This window comes from Salvelinus alpinus, chromosome 20 (genome assembly GCF_045679555.1).
Source record: "Salvelinus alpinus chromosome 20, SLU_Salpinus.1, whole genome shotgun sequence".
Taxonomy (NCBI): domain Eukaryota; kingdom Metazoa; phylum Chordata; class Actinopteri; order Salmoniformes; family Salmonidae; genus Salvelinus; species Salvelinus alpinus.
Genome location: NC_092105.1, coordinates 15,539,774 through 15,564,661, shown reverse-complemented (window position 1 = coordinate 15,564,661; position 24,888 = coordinate 15,539,774). Strand labels below are relative to the sequence as shown.

General features: G+C 47.1%; 1 protein-coding gene across 3 annotated transcripts in view; it reads left to right on the top strand.

Annotated features, from left to right (window-relative positions):
* Positions 1-15,805, top strand: part of LOC139546358 (uncharacterized) — a 36,396-nt gene extending 20,591 nt beyond the window's left edge. For 2 of the 3 annotated variants that reach the window (XM_071354648.1, XM_071354649.1), the window contains 15 exons: positions 1,988-3,393; positions 6,275-6,373; positions 6,464-6,716; positions 6,804-6,932; positions 7,127-7,281; positions 8,297-8,416; positions 8,614-8,834; positions 9,068-9,240; positions 10,238-10,769; positions 11,267-11,548; positions 11,641-11,740; positions 13,095-13,285; positions 13,375-13,525; positions 15,217-15,319; positions 15,539-15,805. In XM_071354648.1, the coding sequence (XP_071210749.1) occupies positions 1,988-3,393; positions 6,275-6,373; positions 6,464-6,716; positions 6,804-6,932; positions 7,127-7,281; positions 8,297-8,416; positions 8,614-8,834; positions 9,068-9,240; positions 10,238-10,769; positions 11,267-11,548; positions 11,641-11,740; positions 13,095-13,285; positions 13,375-13,525; positions 15,217-15,319; positions 15,539-15,650 (4,027 nt within the window). In that variant the 3' untranslated portion in view covers positions 15,651-15,805. Of the gene's footprint in view, positions 1-1,987; positions 3,394-6,274; positions 6,374-6,463; positions 6,717-6,803; positions 6,933-7,126; positions 7,282-8,296; positions 8,417-8,613; positions 8,835-9,067; positions 9,241-10,237; positions 10,770-11,266; positions 11,549-11,640; positions 11,741-13,091; positions 13,286-13,374; positions 13,526-15,216; positions 15,320-15,538 lie in introns of all 3 variants that reach the window. The other variant, XM_071354650.1, reaches the window with a different exon arrangement.
* The last annotated feature ends 9,083 nt before the right edge of the window (positions 15,806-24,888 follow it).

Below are 24,888 nucleotides of genomic sequence, written 5' to 3'. Positions count from 1 at the left end.
TTCTACGAAACGTGTGCCACAATTATTGGCACCCCTAGAGATTCTTATGAGTAAAATCTAACTGAATTCTATTCCCATTCATATTTTACGGTTTTAAGTTCACCTGAGTGATTAGGAACACTTAAGTGGTAAGCCATGACTTCCTGTTTCACTGGGGTATAAATATGAGGTGACACACAGGCCAAGTTCCCATAGTCATCCATCACTATGGGAAAGACCTTAGAATACAGTAATGATGTGCGACATAAGGTTATTGAGCTGCACAAATCAGGAAATGGCTATAAGAAAATGTCTCAATGGTTGAAAATGTCCATTTCCACTATCAAGGCAATAACTAAGAAGTTTAAAGCAACTGGAGATGTTAACAATAAGCCTGGAAGAGGACGTGTCTATATTGACCCCACGCACAGTGAGGATGATGGTTTGAGTGGCCAAAAAATCTACAAGGATCACAGCTAGAGAATTGCAGATGTTAGTTGGGTCTTGGGGTCAGAAAGTCTCAAACTACAATCAGACGCCACAAGTTGTTTGGGAGGGTTGCCATAAAAAAGCATTTGCTGTCATCAAACAGCAAACTCAAGCGCCTACAGTTTGCCAAACGTTACTGGAACTTTCAATGGGACCGGTTTCTATGGTCAAATGAGACCAAAATAGAGCTTTTTGGAAACAAACACCAGAGGTGGGTTTGGCGTAGACCGAAAGATAGCCGTGCAGAAAAGTACCTCATCCCCACTGTGAAGTATGGTGGTGGATCAATCAATCAAGGAAATGTATTTATAAAGCCCTTTTTACATCAGCCGATGTCACAAAGCGCTATACAGAAACTCAGCCTAAAACCCCAAACAGCAAGCAATGCAGATGTAGAAGCACGGTGGCTAAGAAAAACTCCCTAGAAAGGCTGGAACCTAGGAAGAAACCTAGAGAGGAACCAGGCTATGAGGGATGGCCAGTCCTCTTCTGGCTGTGCCGGGTGGAGATTATAACAGAACATGGCCAAGATGTTCATAGATGACCAACAGGGTCAAATAATAATCAGTGGTTATAGAGGGTGCAAAAGGTCAGCACCTCAGGAGTAAATGTCAGTTGGCTTTTCATAGCCGATCATTCAGAGTTAGAGAAATAGAGAGAGCATACTTAAATTCACACTGGACACTGGATAAGACAGGAGAAATACTCCAGATATAACAGACTGACCCTAGCCCTCCGACACAAACTATTGCAGCATAAATACTGGAGGCTGAGACAGGAGGGGTCGGGAGAAACTGTGCCCCTGTCTGACGATACCCCTGGACAGGGCCAACCAGGCAGGATATAACCCCACCCACTTTGCCAAAGCACAGCCCCCACACCACTAGAGGGATATCTTCAAACCACCAACTTACCATCCTGATACAAGGCTGAGTATAGCCCACGAAGATCTCCCCCACGGCACAACCCGTGGATCTTTTATCTTGTGGGGCTGTTTTTCTTCCAAAGGCCCTGGACAACTTGTTAGGATACGTGGTATCATGAACTCTATAAAGTACCAACAGATATTAAATCTAAACCTGACTGCCTCTGCTGGGAAGATTAAACTGGGTTGTGGTTGGAGCTTCCAGCAGGACAGTAATCCAAAGCACACCTCAAAATGAAAACAAAAATGGTTCACTGACCACAGAATCAAGGTTTTGCCATGGCCACCCCAGTCCCCTGACCTAAACCCCATAGAAAACCTGTGTGATGAGCTGAAGAGGAGAGTCCACAAGCGTGGACCTGGGAATCTGAACGATCTAGAGATGTGTTCTACAACCTCATTATGCGTTATAGGAGAAGACTCAGAGCTGTTATCTTGGCAAAGGGAGGTTGCACAACGTATGGAATGAATATTAAGTGGGGGGGCACTGTATATTGGTGCATGTTTGTGTATTGTCCTGGCATAATAACATACAGAAAGAACATTGGTTCCATGTTGTGATTCTTAATTCTCACTTCTCTCTCTGTCCGATAGGAATGGATCATTACTGCCCTCTTATGAAAAGACTCGGAGCGTCAAAATGAACGGGGTCCAAGAGTTGGGTGGTGAGGACCCCTGTCCTGTCAGAACTCCCAGAGGGGTGAAGGACCCCTGTCCTGTCAGAACTCCCAGAGGGGTGAAGGACCCCTGTCCTGTCAGAACTCCCAGAGGGGTGAAGGACCCCTGTCCTGTCAGAACTCCCAGAGGGGTGAATGACCCCACTCTGACCAACGGTCACGCCCATCCTGTGAATGGTGCCATAAAGTCTCTGGACCTCTCCCCAAACCCCACACGACCCACACCCACTCCAGACAGGGGGTTACCCCATACTCTCCAATCCATACCCCCACAGCCTGACAGCCCCTTATCCAAACCCCCTATCCAACATGACACACCCAGACCTCCCCCTGTCTCTCACCACAGACACCACGCACAACCGGCCAATGAACAGAGACCCAAGGCCCCTCCGCCCACCTATCAGGAGACGATGGCTGTCTCGGCATCCCGCCCTCTGGATCTCCCTCCTCAATCAGATTTCCCTCCTGAGAAACAACTCCCCCCTGCTAACCCAAACCCCTCCCCTTCCCCTGTCTGTCTGAATGGCAGCCACCACAATGTTTTTCCTTCTAACCCCACCCCCCTGGAAACCAACAGCCTATCAGCCAACACCTTTCCTTCTAACCCCACCCCCCTGGAAACCAACAGCCTATCAGCCAACACCTTTCCTTTTAACCCCACCCCCCTGGAAACCAACAGCCTATCAACCAACACCTTTCCTTCTAACCCCACCCCCCTGGAAACTAACAACCTATCAGCCAACACCTTTCCTTCTAACCCCAGCCCCCTGGAAACCAACAGCCTATCAGCCAACACCTTTCCTTCTAACCCCACCCCCCTGGAAACCAACAGCCTATCAGCCAACACCTTTCCTTCTAACCCCACCCTCCTGGAAACCAACAGCCTATCAGCCAACACCTTTCCTTCTAACCCCACCCCCCTGGAAACCAACAGCCTGTCAGCCAACACCTTTCCTTCTAACCCCACCCCCCTGGAAACCAACAGCCTGTCAGCCAACACCTTTCCTTCTAACCCCACCCTCCTGGAAACCAACAGCCTATCAGCCAACACCTTTCCTTCTAACCCCACCCCCCTGGAAACCAACAGCCTGTCAGCCAACCCCATTCCCTCAAACTACGCTCCTCCGCACCACGACCAACAATCAGCAAAGGTGAAGACCGGGGGGATCATCGCAGAGTTTTACTGCCACTCTCGTCTACACCACATCTCCACGTGGAGGAGTGAGTTCTCTGAGTATGTCAACACGCTGCAGAGCAGGAGGAGGGCCACAGGGGGCGCCACCTTCCCCGGGAGAGACAGGCTCAGACGCCAGAGGAGAGAGGGTAAGGAGCTGTAGGGTGGGTGTTTGGAAGGGATGGATTGGATGGTCTCTGTCCGATGGTATGTGAATTCTGATAACTCAGTCCAGTCATGTCCGTCTGTCTGTCTGTTTCTCTCTCGATCACACACTCCTCTCTTATCTCACTCACTCTCTCACTCACACACTCCTCTCACTCTCCTCTCTTAAATGTCATAGGGGAAATTCTGCATGTTGTTAATGTCATCAGGGTTTGTTTGAGTGTGGCGCATTTTGCGGACCATGAATAGCTGTGTACAGAGCCTTCAGAAAGTATTCATACCCCTTGACTTATTCCAGATTCTGTTGTTACAGCCTGAATTCAAAATGGATGAAATACAATAAAATTCTCACAGACGATACCCCATAATGACAGTGAAAACATGTTTTTAGAACATTTTGCAAATGTATTGAAAATGAAATACTGAAATATCAAATGTACATAAGTATTCACACCCCTGAGTCAATACTTTGTACAAGCACCTTTGGCAGCGATTACAGCTTTGAGTCATCTTGGGTATGTCTGTATCAGCTTTGCACATCTTGATTTGGGGATTTTCTCCCATTCTTCCTTGCATATTTTCTTAAGCTGTTAAATTGCAGTAGATGGGTAGCTGGTGAACAGCAATCTTCAAGTCTTCACACATATTCAATGGAATTCAAGTCTGGGCTTTGGCTGGGCCATTCAAGGACTTTCACATTTCTGAAGCCATTCCACTGTTGCTTTGGCTCTATGCTTGGGGTCATTGTACCTTTGGAACGTAAATCTTCGCCCCATTCTAAGGTCGTTTGCACTCTGAAGCAGGTTCTCATCGAGGATTTGCCTGTATTTGGCTCCATTCGTTGTTCCCTCTATCCTTACCAGCCTCCCAGTCCCTGTCGCTGAAAAGCATCCCTATATCATGATTTGCCTTTGGCTCCATCCATTGTTCCCTCTGTCCTTACCAGCCTCCCAGTCCCTGTCGCTGAAAAGCATCCCTATATCATGATTTGCCTTTGGCTCCATCCATTGTTCCCTCTATCCTTGCCAGCCTCCCAGTCCCTGTCGCTGAAAAGCATCCCTATATCATGATTTGCCTTTGGCTCCATCCATTGTTCCCTCTGTCCTTGCCAGCCTCCCAGTCCCTGTCGCTGAAAAGCATCCCTATATCATGATTTGCCTTTGGCTCCATCCATTGTTCCCTCTGTCCTTGCCAGCCTCCCAGTCCCTGTCGCTGAAAAGCATCCCTATATCATGATTTGCCTTTGGCTCCATCCATTGGTCCCTCTGTCCTTGCCAGCCTCCCAGTCCCTGTCGCTGAAAAGCATCCCTATATCATGATTTGCCTTTGGCTCCATCCATTGTTCCCTCTGTCCTTACCAGCCTCCCAGTCCCTGTCGCTGAAAAGCATCCCTATATCATGATTTGCCTTTGGCTCCATCCATTGTTCCCTCTATCCTTGCCAGCCTCCCAGTCCCTGTCGCTGAAAATAATTCCACCAGACAGATGAGCTGTGCCTGATGTTTTCCAGACATAGCGCTTTGCATTCAGCCAAAGGGTTACATTTGTGTCTCATCAGACCACAGAATCTTTTGCATTATGATCTCAGTCTTTCATGTGCCTTTTGGCAAACTCCAGGCGTGCTGTCATGTGCCTTTTGGCAAACTCCAGGCGTGCTGTCATGTGCCTTTTGGCAAACTCCAGGCGTGCTGTCATGTGCCTTTTGGCAAACTCCAGGCGTGCTGTCATGTGCCTTTTGGCAAACTCCAGGCGTGCTGTCATGTGCCTTTTGGCAAACTCCAGGCGTGCTGTCATGTGCCTTTTGGCAAACTCCAGGCGTGCTGTCATCTGCCTTTTGGCAAACTCCAGGCGTGCTGTCATGTGCCTTTTGGCAAACTCCAGGCGTGCTGTCATGTGCCTTTTGGCAAACTCCAGGCGTGCTGTCATAAAGCCCAGATTGATGAGGTGCTGTAGATACTGTTGTCCTTCTGGCAGGTTCTCCCATCTCAGCCAAGTTCTGTCAGAGTGATCATTGGGTTTTTGGTCACCTCTGACCAAGGTACTTCTTGCCCGGTTACTCAGTTTTGGTCGAACGACCAGCTCTAGGCAGAGTCTGGGTAGTTCAATATTTTTTCAATTTCCCAATGATTGAGACCACTGTGCTCTTGGAAACTTTCAACACTCTAGAAGTTGTTTTATACCTTTTCCCAGATATATGACTCGTCACAATTCTATCTCGGAGATTTACAGACACTTCCTTGGACATGGTATAGTTTCTGCTCTGACATGTACTGTCAACTGTGGGACCTTATATAGACAGGTGTTTCTAAATCATGTCCAATCAAGTTATAGTGACATCTCAAGGACGATCAAAGGAAATTGGATGCACCTGAGCTCAATTTCGAGTGTCATAGCAAAGGGATGTGAATACTTAAGTAAATTAGATATTTCTCTATTTCATTTTCAAAAAAAATTTAAAACATGTTTTCACTTGGTCATGGGTTATTGTGTGTAGGGTGAGGGGAGAAAAAACAATTTAATCCATTTTGAATTCAAGCTGTAACACAACAAAATGTGGAGTAAGTCAAGGGGTATTAACACTTTCTGTCTCCTGGTCTGTCTGTCTGTCTCCTGCTCTGTCTGTCTGTCTCCTGCTCTGTCTGTCTCCTGGTCTGTCTATCTGTCTCCTGGTCTGTCTGTCTGTCTCCTGATCTGTCTCCTGGTCTGTCTCCTGCTCTGTCTGTCTGTCTCCTGCTCTGTCTGTCTGTCTCCTGCTCTGTCTGTCTGTCTCCTGGTCTGTCTATCTGTCTCCTGGTCTGTCGGTCTGTCTCCTGGTCTGTCTCCTGGTCTGTCTGTCTCCTGGTCTGTCTGTCTGTCTGTTGACCAGGTTTGTCAGCTGCTCCTGGCCCTCAGTCCTGTATCCTGCATGTGGACATGGACTGTTTCTTTGTCTCCGTGGGGATCAGACACAGACCAGACCTCAAAGGTATACACGCACACACTCAAGTATCTCTATCATATTTTCTATTCTCGTCCCAAGTGCCCACTAACCGCACCCCCTCCTCTCCTCCCCCAGGGAAGTCTGTAGCGGTGACCAGTAACCGTGGTCCAGGCAGAGTGGCCCAGAGGGCTGGTGTTGACCACCAGCTGGAGCTGCAGTACTACCAGAAAAAATACTCCTATCCAGCTGTGTCAGAGAGGAAGGATGGGGACCTGGAGGAAATGACATCATCAGAGACGGAGAGTCACATCTCCCATGGCAACAGTGTTGACCAGGATACTGCTGCCCTCTCTATGGCTGAGATCGCCTCCTGTAGCTATGAGGCCAGGTACAACACATATACGTACACACACACACACACACACACGTACACTCTACCCTATAGTAATATGTGGTCTCTCTTTCTGTCTGTCAGGCTGGCGGGGGTGAGGAACGGTATGTTTTTTGGCCAGGCCAAACAACTGTGTCCCTCCCTGCAGTCTGTCCCTTATGACTTCCAGGCCTACAAGAAGGTAGCCCTGGCCATGTACGAGACCCTCGCCAGGTACGGATGGATGAACAGATACTCACTCACACTCTCTCTCTATATACCTGTCATCTATGACTATTAGTTACTTGGTAGGATTGTAGCACAATCTCATCTATTAGAGAACAAATTGATTTAACTTTTCTCTTTTTTCTCTCTTTCTCTCCCTCTTCTCTCTCTCTCTCTCTCTGTCTCTCTCTCTCTCTCTCTAGTTATTCTCACGACATCGAGGCCCTGAGTTGTGACGAGGCATTGGTGGATAGCTCTGCCCTGCTGGCTGAGTTGAGTGTTACACCAGATGAACTTGCCAGTGCCATCCGGGCAGACGTCAGGGAGAGGACTGGGTGCTCCGCCTCAGTGGGCATGGGTGAGTAGTGCCTTCCTCTGCCACCCGAGTCACATTGTGTACGCTGGCGTACTGGACACCCCTCTAGACCCCTGCAATGCTTTGGGGGCCCATATACCTGTCATCAATGTCTATTTTTATTTATTTAATAAATCATTTTGGCAGTAACCCTACAAAAAAGTTATTAATGAACCTTTTTAATTTTTGTGTTTGTTTGTTTCTTGGTCTTCAGGAATGTGACTGAAATGTGCCTCAGGCCTTGAAAAATAAAAAGTTTCACTGATTGAAAGTATAAAGAGATATGGGTGAATACATTCCATGGTGAAGGCAGCGACAGTGGAGCTGACTTGGCTGTTCAAAAGTGCATCAGACCAAGAGCCTAATGCTTCTTTAGTTAGTTAGGATTTTTTTGTTGAGAAAATCATTTCTCCTCAGAAGCGACAGTTTCAGGGATGGTAAAAACAGCTTGATTGCCATAGCCGTATCAGGGAAACTGGACAGGAGGGAGTGGTGCTTCAAAATGTAGCAGTTCTGTAACATCTTTAATTGAGCCTCTCATTCTCCTTAATTTCCGGGCCTCAACACGTTACGGAAAGAGGTTAACTGTATTGGAATCTGGGGACAGGTCGTCTGGATACTGGACAACCAATAAATTGGCAAATGCAAACATCTTTAGCGGACAACAGTTCTTCAGGGCCTGAACAAAAAAAGCGTTTTGCGATTTCGTTCAAACTGGTGAACCGGCGTTTGAGTTGTGTGGTTGCAATATCAACAGTCCCTTATCTCTGCTTTATCTTGGCATCATTCAAGACTAGGTTTAACTTGTGCGCAGCGAAATGGACATGTAACGTACAATATCCCAGGAGAGACTGTCTGGGTTGACTCCATATAGGAAACCAAAGAAAGATCAAGTGCATTATGCCAGTGATTCTGTTGGCACAACAAGGGAGGAAGCATTTGGAAACGGAGGGGCATCATAGTTTCCCTCCCACTGTATTACACCCTGTCTAACCTCTGTGACCTCTGACCTGTCCAGGGTCCAACATCCTGTTGGCGAGAATGGCTACCCGGAAGGCTAAGCCAAACGGACAGTACCTCCTGAGGTCAGAGGAAGTGGATGACTTCATCAGGGACCAGACGGTGACCAGCCTACCAGGTGAGGCACTACAGCACCACCTGCTGGCCACACACACATACACCACACATACACCACACATACACCACACACACAGTTACTCTGCAACTGATGATCATCTTTCTTGTGCATCTCCAAAATACAAACTGTCCTTCTCTACACCCTCCATCTCTCCTTCTCCACCCATCCCTCTAATTCTCTCCCCTCGTCTCCCTCAGGTGTGGGCCGTTCTATGGGTGGTAAACTGGCATCTCTGGGTGTGAGGTCATGCGGGGACCTGCAGCAGGTGTCTCTGCAGCGGCTGCAGAAGGAGTTTGGCCCTCGCACTGGTCAGACCCTCTTCAGGTTTTGCCGAGGTCTGGACGACCGGCCCGTCCGTAGTGAGAAAGAGAGGAAGTCTGTCTCGGCTGAGATGAACTACAACATCCGCTTCACACAGGTACTGTTTAATCCGGTTTACACTGGTAAGAGCTTGTTTGATCTGGTCCACGCAGGTCATAACTGGTTTATACTGATCAGGACTGGGGCTTATTCAAGGAGGCAGAATATTCAGATAGTTCAGAATGGAATATTTGCTGAAGAACAGACATTCTTCTTTGCCTGTTCAAAGTGACAGGCTTTTCTGTCACTTTCTCCATTCTCTCTTTCTCTAAATTCTCTCTATCTCACCAGGTGGACGAGGCGGAGTCGTTCCTGACACACCTGTCCATTGAGGTGCAGAAGCGTCTGCGGGGGGCAGGGCTTAGGGGTCGCAGGCTGACCCTAAAGGTCATGGTCTGTAAGGCAGGGGCCCCGGTGGAGCCATCCAACTACAGTGGTCATGGCACCTGTGACAATTTGGCTAGGTGAGCGAGACAAATGGCCATGTCTGAATACCCATAAATAGTAGGCTCTTTGGGAATGCCAAAATATAACATTTTATAGTATGTAAAATGAAGTATGCTTTAAATGCCAGGATGTCATACTCATTTCAGCTCTTCATCTAGTACATTTAGCTGCACACTGTTGAGGAAGAGCATCGTCTTTTCACCCTCGCGTGTGTTTGACAACAGCTGATAATCAATAGAGGACGCGCATAAATAAACGAATGGCGTTAAATCAACGCAGTTGAACATTACGAGGCATTCTCAGTATGGATCAGCCTAGGATGTTATTTGTTGCTCATTCTCAGTATGGATCAGCCTAGGATGTTATTTGTTGCTCATTCTCAGTATGGATCAGCCTAGGATGTTATTTGTTGCTCATTCTCAGCATGGATCAGCCTAGGATGTTATTTGTTGCTCATTCTCAGTATGGATCAGCCTAGGATGTTATTTGTTGCTCATTTTCAGTATGGATCAGCCTAGGATGTTATTTGTTGCTCATTCTCAGTATGGATCAGCCTAGGATGTTATTTGTTGCTCATTCTCAGTATGGATCAGCCTAGGATGTTATTTGTTGCTCATTTTCAGTATGGATCAGCCTAGGGTGTTATTTGTTGCTCATTCTCAGGATGGATCAGCCTAGGATGTTATTTGTTGCTCAATCTCAGGATGGATCAGCCTAGGATGTTATTTGTTGCTCACTGCGTTTGTTTGTTTTTTAAAATAAAAATAGTATGTTCTAAATAGTCTGTAGTACAATTAGTACACAGTATGTAGTTTTAGTAAATAGCAGGCAAGACAGATTTCAGACACTTCCTGGAACACACTGAGGGGACATAATTGAGTGTGTCTTCCTCTTCTCTTCTCCTCTTTTCTCTTCTCCTCTCCCTCTCTCCTCTACCCTCCTCTCCTCTACCCTCCTCTCCTCTACCCTCCTCTCCTCTACCCTCCTCTCCTCTCCCCCTCTCTCCTCTCTCAGGTCAGTGACCCTGGCCCAGCTTACAGACTGTGGTCATTTGATAGCCAGTGAGGTCATCAAGCTGTTCCACACAATGAGGCTGAAGGTGCAGGATCTGAGGGGGGTGGGCCTCCAGGTGCAGCTCCTCGAGGGGGTCCACTCCGTCCCCAAGGACCCCTCGGGCCCTAAAACATCCATCAGAGACAAGCTGCTGGCCCAGCGCCACCCCGCCCAACCTAACCATACAGGTAGGTGTGTGTGTGAGCTCTTGTTAGTGGTTACCTCAAGGAGCCAGTCATCGAGCCATAGAACGACCTCTGCTGTCTCTCTCCCTTCAGATTCGCTACCTAATACCGCCGTTACTGACACATGCACCAGTCAGGAAAATAGTTCCTCTGCCAGAGTCCTGTCCCCCTTCTCCACTCCCCGCCCTACATCGCCTGCTGAGCCAATCCCAGGGACAAGTAAAGGAGAGCCGCCACCCTCTACACACACACCTAACCATGTTGGTACACGCCTTAACCTCAGCATCGAGGTCTCCCCTCCCTCACAGGTACTTCACCCCTAGTTCAACAGTGCATTGCTCTCATTGAAAAAACATTCGGTTGGCTATGTTTTTGAAGCATCATTTCAAGTCCAATCAAATTGTATTTGTCACATCCCCCGAATACAAACTTACCGTGTAGCAGCAGTGTAAAAACAAAGGGGGTCGGTCAATGTAAATAGTCCAGGTGGCCATTTGATGAATAGTTCAGCAGTCTTATGGCTTGGAGGTAGATGAATAGTTCAGCAGTCTTATGGCTTGGAGGTAGATGAATAGTTCAGCAGTCTTATGGCTTGGAGGTAGATGAATAGTTCAGCAGTCTTTTGGCTTGGAGGTAGATGAATAGTTCAGCAGTCTTATGGCTTGGAGGTAGATGAATAGTTCAGCAGTCTTATGTCTTGGAGGTAGAAGCTGTTAAAGAGCCTTTTGGGCTGTAAAATCACCCTCACACACAGGTTTCCCAGGAAACATGTATGTGTGTCCATGTGTGTCTGTGTCCATGTCAGGTGGACCGGTCGGTGTTGGAGGCCTTGCCTGCAGAGTTGAGAGAACAGGTGGAGCACTCCTGGACCCACAGAGACACAGAGAGAACCCACAACGGGTCACACCAACGCCCCCTTCACCATGGCCCCTCTTCTCCTCTCTCTTCCTGTTCATCTTCCCCTCTACCCTCCTCTCCTCCTCCCCCCGCTGCCCCTCCTGTAGGAGCACTGGTGCTTCAGATCCCCAACCAGTCTGGACAGACCGGCTCCACAGGCATCATACTGGAACTGCCTGACTTCTCCCAGGTACACACACACACCCACAAACATTCTCATTAACTCCAACACCCCCTATAAACACGCACATATTGTCTCTCTGTCTGTGTGTGTGTGTGTAGGTTGACCCGGAGGTGTTTGCAGCACTCCCCAGAGAACTCCAGGAGGAGCTGCGTTCAGCGTATGGCCGCATAGAGAACGCCCAGGCCAAGAGGATCATGGGTAAGACTGCAGACCAAAGTAGTGCAGAATACAGTATATCTATCCAATAATATACACTGAGTTTACCAAACATTAAGAACACCTTCCTAATAAGAATGGTCCCCTCAGTTCGTCGGGGCATGGACTCTACAAGGTGTCCAACGCGTTCCACAGGGATGCTGGCCCATGTTGACTCCAATGCTTCCCACAGTTGTGTCAAGTTGGCTGGATGTCCTTTGGGTGGAGGACCATTCTTAACACACACGGGAAACTGTTGAGGGTGAAAAACTGTTATGAGAATTATGTTCTCAATGTTCATAAACCCAGTTCAATGAACTACTCCGCCTGAAACCCAGGATATGTAGGAAACTGGTTGAAATGAATCAGACGGAGGCCCAGCTACGATAGTCAGAACGTTTATTTACGAGAGCCCTGGTTAGTTGTACAAAACCATTCATTTTATACCGGCTTCTTACGCACATAGTCTTGCACACAAACAGAATTCATACGCACATACATTTGCACACAAACGTTAGGTATCCTACGCACACACTGTCCTGCTACCCAGCCGACAAAGATTAGGGGAGTCCGTGAGAATCACTCCCCGTCCTCCCTCAAAATAGGGAGAAGTACTGGGAAGTACTCTGTGGCCCCCCGCCAAAGTCGGCACCGAATCTTGCTCAGACAGTCTGTTTTTAAGATACTATAATAGACATATTGTACAGATATATTGTTATACCCTAATTCTGATTAAAAACTACACTCACGGATATATAATTCTACTGACTAAAACCACACCCATCATTAATTAATTATGATTCTAATCAATTTCATACAATTATATGGTTTCAGGGTGGAGTATTCTAATCATTCATTTAAACCTATAAATTCCATCAACAAAAACCCTGCAGCATTGCAGTTCGTGACTCAAACCGGTGCGCCTGGCACCTAACACCATACCCCATTCAAAGACACTTAAATCTTCTGTCTTGCCCATTCACCCTCTGAATGGTACACATACACAATCCATGTCTCAATTGTATCAAGGCTTAAAAATCCTTCTTTAACCTGTCTTCTTCCCTTCACCTACACTGATTGAAGTGGATTTAACAGGTGACATCAATGAGAGTTCATAGCATTCACCTGGATTCCCCAGTCAGTTTGACATGTAAAGAGCAGGTGTTCTTAATGTTTTGTACAATCAGTGTATACCAGTAATATAATATAGAATATATATGCCATTTAGCAATACACTGGAAAGAACCATAGAACCGACTAATGATCAAATTAAACTTCCATTGCATTGCCCCCTTACCTCTCTCTTTCCTTCTCTACCTTTCACTCCACCCCTCCCCTCTCTCTTTCTCTGTAGCAGACCAGAGGAACCCCCTGTTGCATCTGAAGCATGTGGGGGTGGGTCGGATGAAGCACTGCTACAAGAAGAGTGCCAACAGCCCTGCCAACAAAGGCCCCTCCCCTCTAAAGAGGCCCCGCCCACCAGGAAACACCCCGGCCAAAGACCTACCACACGTGCTCAGACCCAGGGACCTACCCAATGGCCTCAAGGTGAGCCCCTAAGCACTTATCCAAGGTAAGTTTTCTGTTTTATTAATGATGCATAGTGATTAAACTGGCCTGAACTGACCCCCATCCAGCTGGAGAATGGACCTTCCACCTCCCCCCTACAGCAGGACGACCCAGAGACTCTGTCCAAGTTCACCCCTCGCCCTGAACCCACCCTGGCTGGAGCTTGTGATTTCATGGACATCCGAACACTACTCAGAGAATGGGTCACTACCATCTCAGGTACAGAATGGGGAGTGGGTCGTTTACTACCATCTATGGGGAAAAAGGGGGACATTTGCTGCCATAGTACAGTCGTGGCCAAAAGGTTTGAGAATGACACAAATATTAATTTTCACAAAGTCTGCTGCCTCAGTTTGTATGATGGCAATTTGCATATACTCCAGAATGTTATGAATAGTGATCAGATGAATTGCAATTAATTGCAAAATCCCTCTTTGCCATGCAAATGAAGTAAATCCCCCAAAAAAACATTTCCACTGCATTTCAGCCCTGCCACAAAATACCAGCTGACATGTGATCAGTGATTCTCACGTTAACACAGGTGTGAGTGTTGACGGGGACACGGCTGGAGATCACTCTGTCATGCTGATTGAGTTTGAATAACAGACTGGAAGCTTCAAAAGGTGCTTGGAATCATTGTTCTTCCTCTGTCAACCATGGTTACCTGCAAGAAAACACGTGCCGTCATCATTGCTTTGCACAAAAAGGGCTTCACAGGCAAGGATATTGCTGCCAGTAAGATTGCACCTAAATCAACCATTTATCGGATCATCAAGAACTTCAAGGAGAGCGATTCAACTGTTGTGAAGAAGGCTTCAGGGCGCCCAAGTCCAGCAAGCGCCAGGACCGTCTCCTAAAGTTGATTCAGCTGCGAGATCGGGGCACCACCAGTACAGAGCTTGCTCAGGAATGGCAGCAGGCAGGTGTGAGTGCATCTGCACGCACAGTGAGGCGAAGACTTTTGGAGGATGGCCTGGTGTCAAGAAGGGCAGCAAAGAAGCCACTTCTCTCCAGGAAAAACATCAGGGACAGACTGATATTCTGCAAAAGGTACAGGGATTGGACTGCTGGGAAATGGTGTAAAGTAATTTTCTCTGATGAATCCCCTTTCCGATTGTTTGGGGCATCTGGAAAAAAGCTTGTCCGGAGAAGACAAGGTGAGCGCTAACATCAGTCCTGTGTCATGCCAACAGTAAAGCATCCTGAGACCATTCATGTGTGGGGTTGCTTCTCAGCCAAGGGAGTGGGCTCACTCACAATTTTGCCTAAGAACACAGCCATGAATAAAGAATGGTACCAACACATCCTCCGAGAACAACTTCTCCCAACCATCCAGGAACAGTTTGGTGACGAACAATGTATTTTCCAGCATGATGGAGCACCTTGCCATAAGGCAAAAGTGATAACTAAGTGGCTCGGGGAACAAAACATCAATATTTTGGGTCCATGGCCAGGAAACTCCCCAGACCTTTAATCCCATTGAGAACTTGGGGTCAATCCTCAAGAGGCGGGTGGACAAACAAAACCCCACAAATTCTGACAAACTCCAAGCATTGATTATGCAAGATTGGGCTGCCATCAGTCAGGATGTGGCCCAGAAGTTAATTGACAGCATGCCAGGGCGGATTGTAGAGGTCTTGAAAAAGAAGGGTCAACACTGCAAATATTGACTCTTTGCATCAACTTCATGTAATTGTCAATAAAAGCCTTTGACACTTATGAAATGCTTGTAATTATACTTCAGTATTCCATAGTAACATCTGACAGAAATATGTAAAGACACTGAAGCAGCAAACTTTGTGGAAATTAATATTTGTGTCATTCTCAACTTTTTGCCACAACTGTAGTTGTGTTTTTGACTGTGTTAAAGATGTAGTTTTGCGTTTTTCTAAGTACTTTTCCCCCCTCAGACCCCATGGAGGAGGACATTCTGCAGGTAGTCAAGTACTGCACTGATCTGATCAACGACAAAGACCTAGAGAAACTTGACCTGATCATCAAGTACATGAAGAGGTACGGTCCATTCGTGGTCTAACTCTCCCCTCTTCACCTCTGTCTCAGTGAAGGACCACACGGCCATGGTCAAATAGGACCTGTTTGGGGATAGAGGATCATTCTACCCCTGTTGTTGAGATTCCATTTCAATTAGTGTTTTTCTCTTTTTCTCATGTGTGTTTAGTTTATTAGATATTCAAGTGTGTTAGGCCTAAGGCATGTCTTATGTCATGGCAGGTTGATGCAGCAGTCTGTGGAGTCTGTGTGGAGCATGGCCTTTGACTTCATCCTGGACAACGTGCAGGTGGTGGTACAGCAGACCTACGGCAGCACTCTGAAGATCACGTAGGAGAGGGCAGCACTCTGAAGATCACGTAGGAGAGGGCAGCACTCTGAAGATCACGTAGGAGAGGGCAGCACTCTGAAGATCACGTAGGAGAGGGCAGCACTCTGAAGATCACGTAGGAGAGGGCAGCACTCTGAAGATCACGTAGGAGAGGGCAGCACTCTGAAGATCACGTAGGAGAGGGCAGCACTCTGAAGATCACGTAGGAGAGGGCAGCACTCTGAAGATCACGTAGGAGAGGGCAGCACTCTGAAGATCACGTAGGAGAGGGCAGCACTCTGAAGATCACGTAGGAGAGGGCAGCACTCTGAAGATCACGTAGGAGAGGGCAGCACTCTGAAGATCACGTAGGAGAGGGCAGCACTCTGAAGATCACGTAGGAGAGGGCAGCACTCTGAAGATCACGTAGGAGAGGGCAGCACTCTGAAGATCACGTAGGAGAGGGCAGCACTCTGAAGATCACGTAGGAGAGGGCAGCACTCTGAAGATCACGTAGGAGAGGGCAGCACTCTGAAGATCACGTAGGAGAGGGCAGCACTCTGAAGATCACGTAGGTGAGGGCAGCACTCTGAAGATCACGTAGGAGAGGGCAGCACTCTGAAGATCACGTAGGTGAGGGCAGCATTCTGAAGATCACGTAGGTGAGGGCAGCATTCTGAAGATCCCGTAGGAGAGGGCAGCACTCTGAAGATCACGTAGGAGAGGGCAGCACTCTGAAGATCACGTAGGAGAGGGCAGCACTCTGAAGATCACGTAGGAGAGGGCAGCACTCTGAAGATCACGTAGGAGAGGGCAGCACTCTGAAGATCACGTAGGAGAGGGCAGCACTCTGAAGATCACGTAGGAGAGGGCAGCACTCTGAAGATCACGTAGGAGAGGGCACGGCAGGCTCTGGCCAAGTCTCAAATCACACCCTATTCCCCATATAGTGCACTGGTCAAAAGGTATTATACTAATATGTGGAGGATAGAATGCCATTTGAGCTCCAGTTTTGCTCCTCCTGCTCCTGTTTGTTGTGCCACTGTTACATCATCCGACTATTACATCATGATCCTGTGGGAGGAGCTGTGTCAAATCTGGGTCAAATCATAATGTCTGTGATCTTCAGCACGGAAAGTCGGAGTTCTAGAAAGATGCCAGAGTTTTAGAGTTGGATGACCATTTCAAACTATTTTTCCCATTTCCCAGTTGTCTTGAAGGCACTGAAGTCGGAAGTCAGAGTTCCTAGTTCCCAGGTGTTTTGAACACGACAATAACCTGGACACGTGTTCTCTTCTTGTGTCATCACAGTGAAAGAGTTCTGTGACATCAGCACAACAACCCTCTATCTCTCACTTTGACATCAGCAAATCAAATCAAATCAAATTTTATTAGTCACATACACATGGTTAGCAGATGTTAATGCGAGTGTAGCGAAATGCTTGTGCTTCTAGTTCCGACAATGCAGTAATAACCAACAAGTAATCTAACCTAACAATTCCACAACTACTACCTTACACACACACACAAGTGTAAAGGGATAAAGAATATGTACATAAAGATATATGAATGAGTGGTGGTACAGAACGGCATGGCAGATGCAGTAGATGGTATAGAGTACGGTATATACATATGAGATGAGTACTGTAGGGTATGTAAACATAAAGTGGCATAGTTTAAAGTGGCTAGTGGTACATGTATTACATAAAGATGGCAAGATGCAGTAGATGATATAGAGTACAGTATATACATATGAGATGGGTAATGTAGGGTATGTAAACATTATATTAAGTGGCATTGTTTAAAGTGGCTAGTGGTACATTTTTACATAATTTCCATCAATTCCCATTTTTAAAGTGGCTGGAGTTGAGTCAGTATGTTGGCAGCGGCCGCTAAATGTTAGTGGTGGCTGTTTAACAGTCTGATGGCCTTGAGATAGAAGCTGTTTTTCAGTCTCTCGGTCCCTGCTTTGATGCACCTGTACTGACCTCGCCTTCTGGATGATAGCGGGGTGAACAGGCAGTGGCTTGGGTGGTTGTTGTCCTTGATGATCTTTATGGCCTTCCTGTGACATCGGGTGGTGTAGGTGTCCTGGAGGGCAGGTAGTTTGCCCCTGGTGATGCGTTCTGCAGACCTCACTACCCTCTGGAGAGCCTTACGGTTGTGGGCGGAGCAGTTGCCGTACCAGGCGGTGATACAGCCCGACAGGATGCTCTCGATTGTGCATCTGTAGAAGTTTGTGAGTGCTTTATGTGACAAGCCGAATTTCTTCAGCCTCCTGAGGTTGAAGAGGCGCTGCTGCGCCTTCTTCACAACGCTGTCTGTGTGGGTGGACCAATTCAGTTTGTCCGTGATGTGTACACCGAGGAACTTAAAACTTTCCACCTTCTCCACTACTGACCCGTCGATGTGGATAGGGGGGTGCTCCCTCTGCTGTTTCCTGAAGTCCACAATCATCTCCTTTGCTTTGTTGACGTTGAGTGTGAGGTTATTTTCCTGACACCACACTCCGAGGGCCCTCACCTCCTCCCTGTAGGCCGTCTCGTCGTTGTTGGTAATCAAGCCTACCACTGTAGTGTCATCCGCAAACTTGATGATTGAGTTGGAGGCGTGCATGGCCACGCAGTCGTGGGTGAACAGGGAGTACAGGAGAGGGCTCAGAACGCACCCTTGTGGGGCCCCAGTGTTGAGGATCAGCGGGGTGGAGATGTTGTTACCTACCCTCACCACCTGGGGGCGGCCCGTCAGGAAGTCCAGGACCCAGTTGCACAGGGCGGGGTCGAGACCCAGGGTCTCGAGCTTGATGACGAGTTTGGAGGGTACTATGGTGTTAAATGCTGAGCTGTAATCGATGAACAGCATTCTCACATGGGTATTCCTCTTGTCCAGATGGGTTAGGGCAGTGTGCAGTGTGGTTGCGATTGCGTCGTCTGTGGACCTATTGGGTCGGTAAGCAAATTGGAGTGGGTCTAGGGTGTCCGGTAGGGTGGAGGTGATATGGTCCTTGACTAGTCTCTCAAAGCACTTCATGATGACGGAAGTGAGTGCTACGGGGCGGTAGTCGTTTAGCTCAGTTACCTTAGCTTTCTTGGGAACAGGAACAATGGTGGCCCTCTTGAAGCATGTGGGAACAGCAGACTGGGATAAGGATTGATTGAATATGTCCGTAAACACACCAGCCAGCTGGTCTGCGCATGCTCTGAGGACGCGGCTGGGAATGCCGTCTGGGCCTGCAGCCTTGCGAGGGTTAACACGTTTAAATGTTTTACTCACCTCGGCTGCAGTGGAGGAGAGCCCGCAGGTTTTGGTAGGGGGCCGTGTCAGTGGCACTGTATTGTCCTCAAAGCGGGCAAAAAAGTTGTTTAGCCTGTCTGGGAGCAAGACATCCTGGTCCGCGACGGGGCTGGTTTTCTTTTTGTAATCCGTGATTGACTGTAGACCCTGCCACATACCTCTTGTGTCTGAGCTGTTGAATTGCGACTCGATTTTGTCTCTGTACTGGGACTTAGCCTGTTTGATTGCCTTGCGGAGAGAATAGCTACACTGTTTGTATTCGGTCATGCTTCCGGTCACCTTGCCCTGGTTAAAAGCAGTGGTTCGCGCTTTCAGTTTCACGCGAATGCTGCCGTCAATCCACGGTTTCTGGTTTGGGAATGTTTTAATCGTTGCTGTGGGTACGACATCGTCAATGCACTTCCTAATGAACTCGCTCACCGAATCAGCATATTCGTCAATATTGTTGTTGGACGCGATGCGGAACATATTCCAATCCGCGTGATCGAAGCAGTCTTGAAGCGTGGATTCAGATTGGTCGGACCAGCGTTGAACAGACCTGAGCGCGGGAGCTTGTTGTTTGAGTTTCTGTTTGTAGGCTGGAATCAACAAAATGGAGTCGTGGTCAGCTTTTCCGAAAGGGGGGCGGGGGAGGGCCTTATATGCGTCGCGGAAATTAGTATAACAATGATCTAGGGTTTTCCCAGCCCTGGTAGCACAATCGATATGCTGATAGAATTTAGGGAGTTTTGTTTTTAGATTAGCCTTGTTAAAATCCCCAGCTACGATGAATGCAGCCTCAGGGTGTGTGGTTTCCAGTTTACAAAGAGTCAGATAAAGTTCGTTCAGGGCCATCGATGTGTCTGCTTGGGGGGGAATATATACGGCTGTGATTATGATTGAAGAGAATTCCCTTGGTAGATAATGCGGTCGACATTTGATTGTGAGGAGTTCTAGATCAGGTGAACAGAATGACTTGAGTTCCTGTGTGTTGTTATGATGATCACACCACTTCTCGTTAATCATAAGGCATACCCCCCCGCCCCTCTTCTTACCGGAAAGATGTTTGTTTCTGTCGGCGCGATGCATGAAGAAACCAGCTGGCTGCACCGACTCCGTTAGCGTCCCTTGAGTTAGCCATGTTTCCGTGAAGCAGAGCACGTTGCAATCCCTGATGTCTCTCTGGAATGCTACCCGTGCTCGGATTTCATCAACCTTATTGTCAAGAGACTGGACATTGGCGAGTAGTATGCTAGGGAGTGGAGCGCGATGTGCCCGTCTCCGAAGCCTGACCACGAGACCGCCTCGTTTGCCCCTTTTTCGGCGTCGCACAGGGTCGCCGGCTGGGATCAGATCCATTGTATTGGGTGGAAGGCAAAACACTGGATCCGTTTCGGGAAAGTCATATTCCTGGTAGGAACGATGATGAGTTGACGTTAATCGTATATTCAGTAGTTCCTCCCGACTGTATGTAATGAAACCTAAGATTACCTGGGGTACCGATGTAAGAAATAACACATAAAAAAACAAAATACTGCATATTTTCCAAGGAACGCGAAGCGAGGCGGCCATCTCTTTTCGGCGCCGAAAAAACATCAGAGCCCAGCAGAGCCCAACCTGCCTTCTGTTGTGACCTCGTCATAACACACGTCAGCAGAACAGAGCACAGATATCGGCTGCGCTACACTTTGAAAAATCAAACTTGGCCCATCACACAATGTCCAACTTTCCATGGGTCGGAGGGGGAGGGGCAGGAACCCTTTTCCTGTAGCCCCTATTGGTCAGGACCCACTGAAAGTCATGAATAATGGCACAGTTGGCCACTAGGTCTGTGAATATGCCAATCGTCCCAGTATAGGACAGACTGAGACCTAGAGATGGCCATGGAAACTCCTTGCTGTCTCCACTGCATTCTTCCTCGTTCTTTGACATGCAGGGTTTGGAAGCAGAAAGCAGAGACATCTTCCAGTCTTCTGTATTCTGTTTCTTTTCACTCTCTCTGCTTTGCACCAGTTGTTCTGTTACTCTCTGCTTTGCACCAGTTGTTCTGTTACTCTAAGCTTTGCACCAGTTGTTCTGTTATTCTCTGCTTTGCACCAGTTATTCTGTTACTCTAAGCTTTGCACCAGTTATTCTGTTACTCTCTGCTTTGCACCAGTTGTTCTGTTATTCTCTGCTTTGCACCAGTTATTCTGTTACTCTCTGCTTTGCACCAGTTGTTCTGTTACTCTCTGCTTTGCACCAGTTGTTCTGTTACTCTCTGCTTTGCACCAGTTGTTCTGTTACTCTAAGCTTTGCACCAGTTGTTCTGTTACTCTCTGCTTTGCACCAGTTGTTCTGTTACTCTCTGCTTTGCACCAGTTGTTCTGTTACTCTAAGCTTTGCACCAGTTGTTCTGTTACTCTAAGCTTTGCACCAGTTGTTCTGTTACTCTCTGCTTTGCACAAGTTGTTCTGTTACTCTCTGCTTTGCACCAGTTGTTCTGTTACTCTCTGCTTTGCACCAGTTGTTCTGTTACACTCTGCTTTGCACCAGTTGTTCTGTTACTCTAAGCTTTGCACCAGTTGTTCTGTTACTCTAAGCTTTGCACCAGTTGTTCTGTTACTCTCTGCTTTGCACCAGTTGTTCTGTTACTCTCTGCTTTGCACCAGTTGTTCTGTTACTCTCTGCTTTGCACCAGTTGTTCTGTTACTCTCTGCTTTGCACCAGTTGTTCTGTTACTCTCTGCTTTGCACCAGTTGTTCTGTTATTCTCTGCTTTGCACCAGTTGTTCTGTTACTCTCTGCTTTGCACCAGTTGTTCTGTTACTCTCTGCTTTGCACCAGTTGTTCTGTTACTCTAAGCTTTGCACCAGTTGTTCTGTTACTCTGCTTTGCCAGCTCCTCGTTCTCAGAAGTATCTGCAAACTGACACAGACTCAAAAACACCCTGTCTGGGACACTGGCTTGTTTTTAAAAAGCAAGACATTTTTTGAACCTTTCCTCTACAATAAAGTGCCATTGTAAATTGCATGTAAATAGTGTTTTCACTATGTTTTCGCCTCTTGTTCATTTTACAAAGAAAAGGCTTGTTTTTTTAAATATATATTTTTTTCCTTTTTTCTTGTATGGTTTACAAGTAGTGTGTTATTAACGGTTAGTTTTTGTGTGGGTGGGTGGGTGGCGGGCGTGACAGCATGGAAACCAGAAGCTGGCCAAATCCCTTACGTTATTTTTTTATGTAACTTGTATTTAGTTAAGACATGGAATATCAAGGGTTTGTGTGTCTTCCTGTCCTTCAACTACACTGATGAGAGAATACTGGAGAAAGCAATACCATATGGCTTTGGATTGCTACTATGTAAGAAGTGCAGATTTCTGAAAGGAGTTGAGGAAGCTATTTCAGACTATTGTGATGCACCCAGACTCTCCTGTCAATGCTTTCTGTGACATCACATAAAATGGTAATTCTCTCTTGTGACCTCAATTCGTCACACCTATTTCTGACATCACATAAATCTGCATTTGTTGCAACCCAAAAAAAGAACTGACAGTTCTCTCATTGTGACATACCATGAAATGGTTCCTACTGTACCTGATCCATGATCATATAACAGTTAGTATACTGGTGAAATTAATGTAGTTGTAAACACGGGAGACACAGACAACCCTTGATTCTGAGTTCATTATATTCAAATGTGTATGCTGTGGTCTCCAAGTGACTGTAAAATACTTTTCCTGTCATCTGCCATAACTCTTCGAAAGCTAAGGGCCAGAAGAAAATATCTAATTGGTCAGTCTACCTGTCTTATCATGACTGACCCGTGCCTGAAGACCTGAAGCTGTGACATCATTTGTATGTTTTCTAAGAACTTGATAATAAACTTGGAATGAATAAAAGCCTTGATCAAATCTAATTTTATTGGTCACAAACACATATTTACATTTACATTTAAGTCATTTAGCAGATGCTCTTATCCAGAGCGACTTACAAATTGGTGCATTCACCTTATGATATCCAGTGGAACAACCACTTTACAATAGTTCATCTAACTCTTTTAAGGGGGGGGGGGGGTTAGAAGGATTATTTTATCCTATCCTAGGTATTCCTTAGAGGTGGGGTTTCAGGTGTCTCCGGAAGGTGGTGATTGACTCCGCTGACCTGGCGTCGTGAGGGAGTTTGTTCCACCATTGGGGTGCCAGAGCAGCGAACAGTTTTGACTGGGCTGAGCGGGAACTGTACTTCCTCAGAGGTAGGGAGGCGAGCAGGCCAGAGGTGGATGAACGCAGTGCCCTTGTTTGGGTGTAGGGCCTGATCAGAGCCTGAAGGTACGGAGGTGCCGTTCCCCTCACAGCTCCGTAGGCAAGCACCATGGTCTTGTAGCGGATGCGAGCTTCAACTGGAAGCCAGTGGAGAGAGCGGAGGAGCGGGGTGACGTGAGAGAACTTGGGAAGGTTGAACACCAGACGGGCTGCGGCGTTCTGGATGAGTTGTAGGGGTTTAATGGCACAGGCAGGGAGCCCAGCCAACAGCGAGTTGCAGTAATCCAGACGGGAGATGACAAGTGCCTGGATTAGGACCTGCGCCGCTTCCTGTGTGAGGCAGGGTCGTACTCTGCGAATGTTGTAGAGCATGAACCTACAGGAACGGGTCACCGCCTTGATGTTGGTTGAGAACGATTTAGCAGATGTTATTGCAGGTGTAGCGAAATGCTTGTGTTCCTAGCTCCAACAGTGCAGTAATATCTAACAATTCACAACAATACACACAAATCTAAAAGTAAAAGACTATATTAAGAAATATATAAATATTAGGACGAACAATGTCAGAACGGCATTGACTAGAATACTGTACATATGAAATGAGTAAAACAGTATGTAAACATTTATTAAAGTGGCCAGTGATTCCATGTCTATGTATAGAGGGCAGCAGCCTCTAAGGTGGAGGGTGGAGTAACATTATTAAAGTGACCAGTGATTCCATGTCTATGTATAGAGGGCAGCAGCCTCTAAGGTGGAGGGATGAGTAACATTATTAAAGTGGCCAGTGATTCCATGTCTATGTATAGAGGGCAGCAGCCTCTAAGGTGGAGGGTTGAGTAACATTATTAAAGTGACCAGTGATTCCATGTCTATGTATAGGGGGCAGCAGCCTCTAAGGTGGAGGGTGGAGTAACATTATTAAAGTGGCCAGTGATTCCATGTCTATGTATAGGGGGCAGCAGCCTCTAAGGTGGAGGGATGAGTAACATTATTAAAGTGGCCAGTGATTCCATGTCTATGTATAGAGGGCAGCAGCCTCTAAGGTGGAGGGATGAGTAACATTATTAAAGTGGCCAGTGATTCCATGTCTATGTATAGAGGGCAGCAGCCTCTAAGGTGGAGGGTTGAGTAACATTATTAAAGTGGCCAGTGATTCCATGTCTATGTATAGAGGGCAGCAGCCTCTAAGGTGGAGGGATGAGTAACATTATTAAAGTGGCCAGTGATTCCATGTCTATGTATAGAGGGCAGCAGCCTCTAAGGTGGAGGGATGAGTAACATTATTAAAGTGGCCAGTGATTCCATGTCTATGTATAGAGGGCAGCAGCCTCTAAGGTGGAGGGTGGAGTAACATTATTAAAGTGACCAGTGATTCCATGTCTATGTATAGGGGGCAGCAGCCTCTAAGGTGCAGGGTTGAGTAACATTATTAAAGTGACCAGTGATTCCATGTCTATGTATAGGGGGCAGCAGCCTCTAAGGTGGAGGGTGGAGTAACATTATTAAAGTGGCCAGTGATTCCATGTCTATGTATAGGGGGCAGCAGCCTCTAAGGTGGAGGGTGGAGTAACATTATTAAAGTGGCCAGTGATTCCATGTCTATGTATAGGGGGCAGCAGCCTCTAAGGTGCAGGGTTGAGTAACATTATTAAAGTGACCAGTGATTCCATGTCTATGTATAGGGGGCAGCAGCCTCTAAGGTGGAGGGTTGAGTAACATTATTAAAGTGACCAGTGATTCCATGTCTA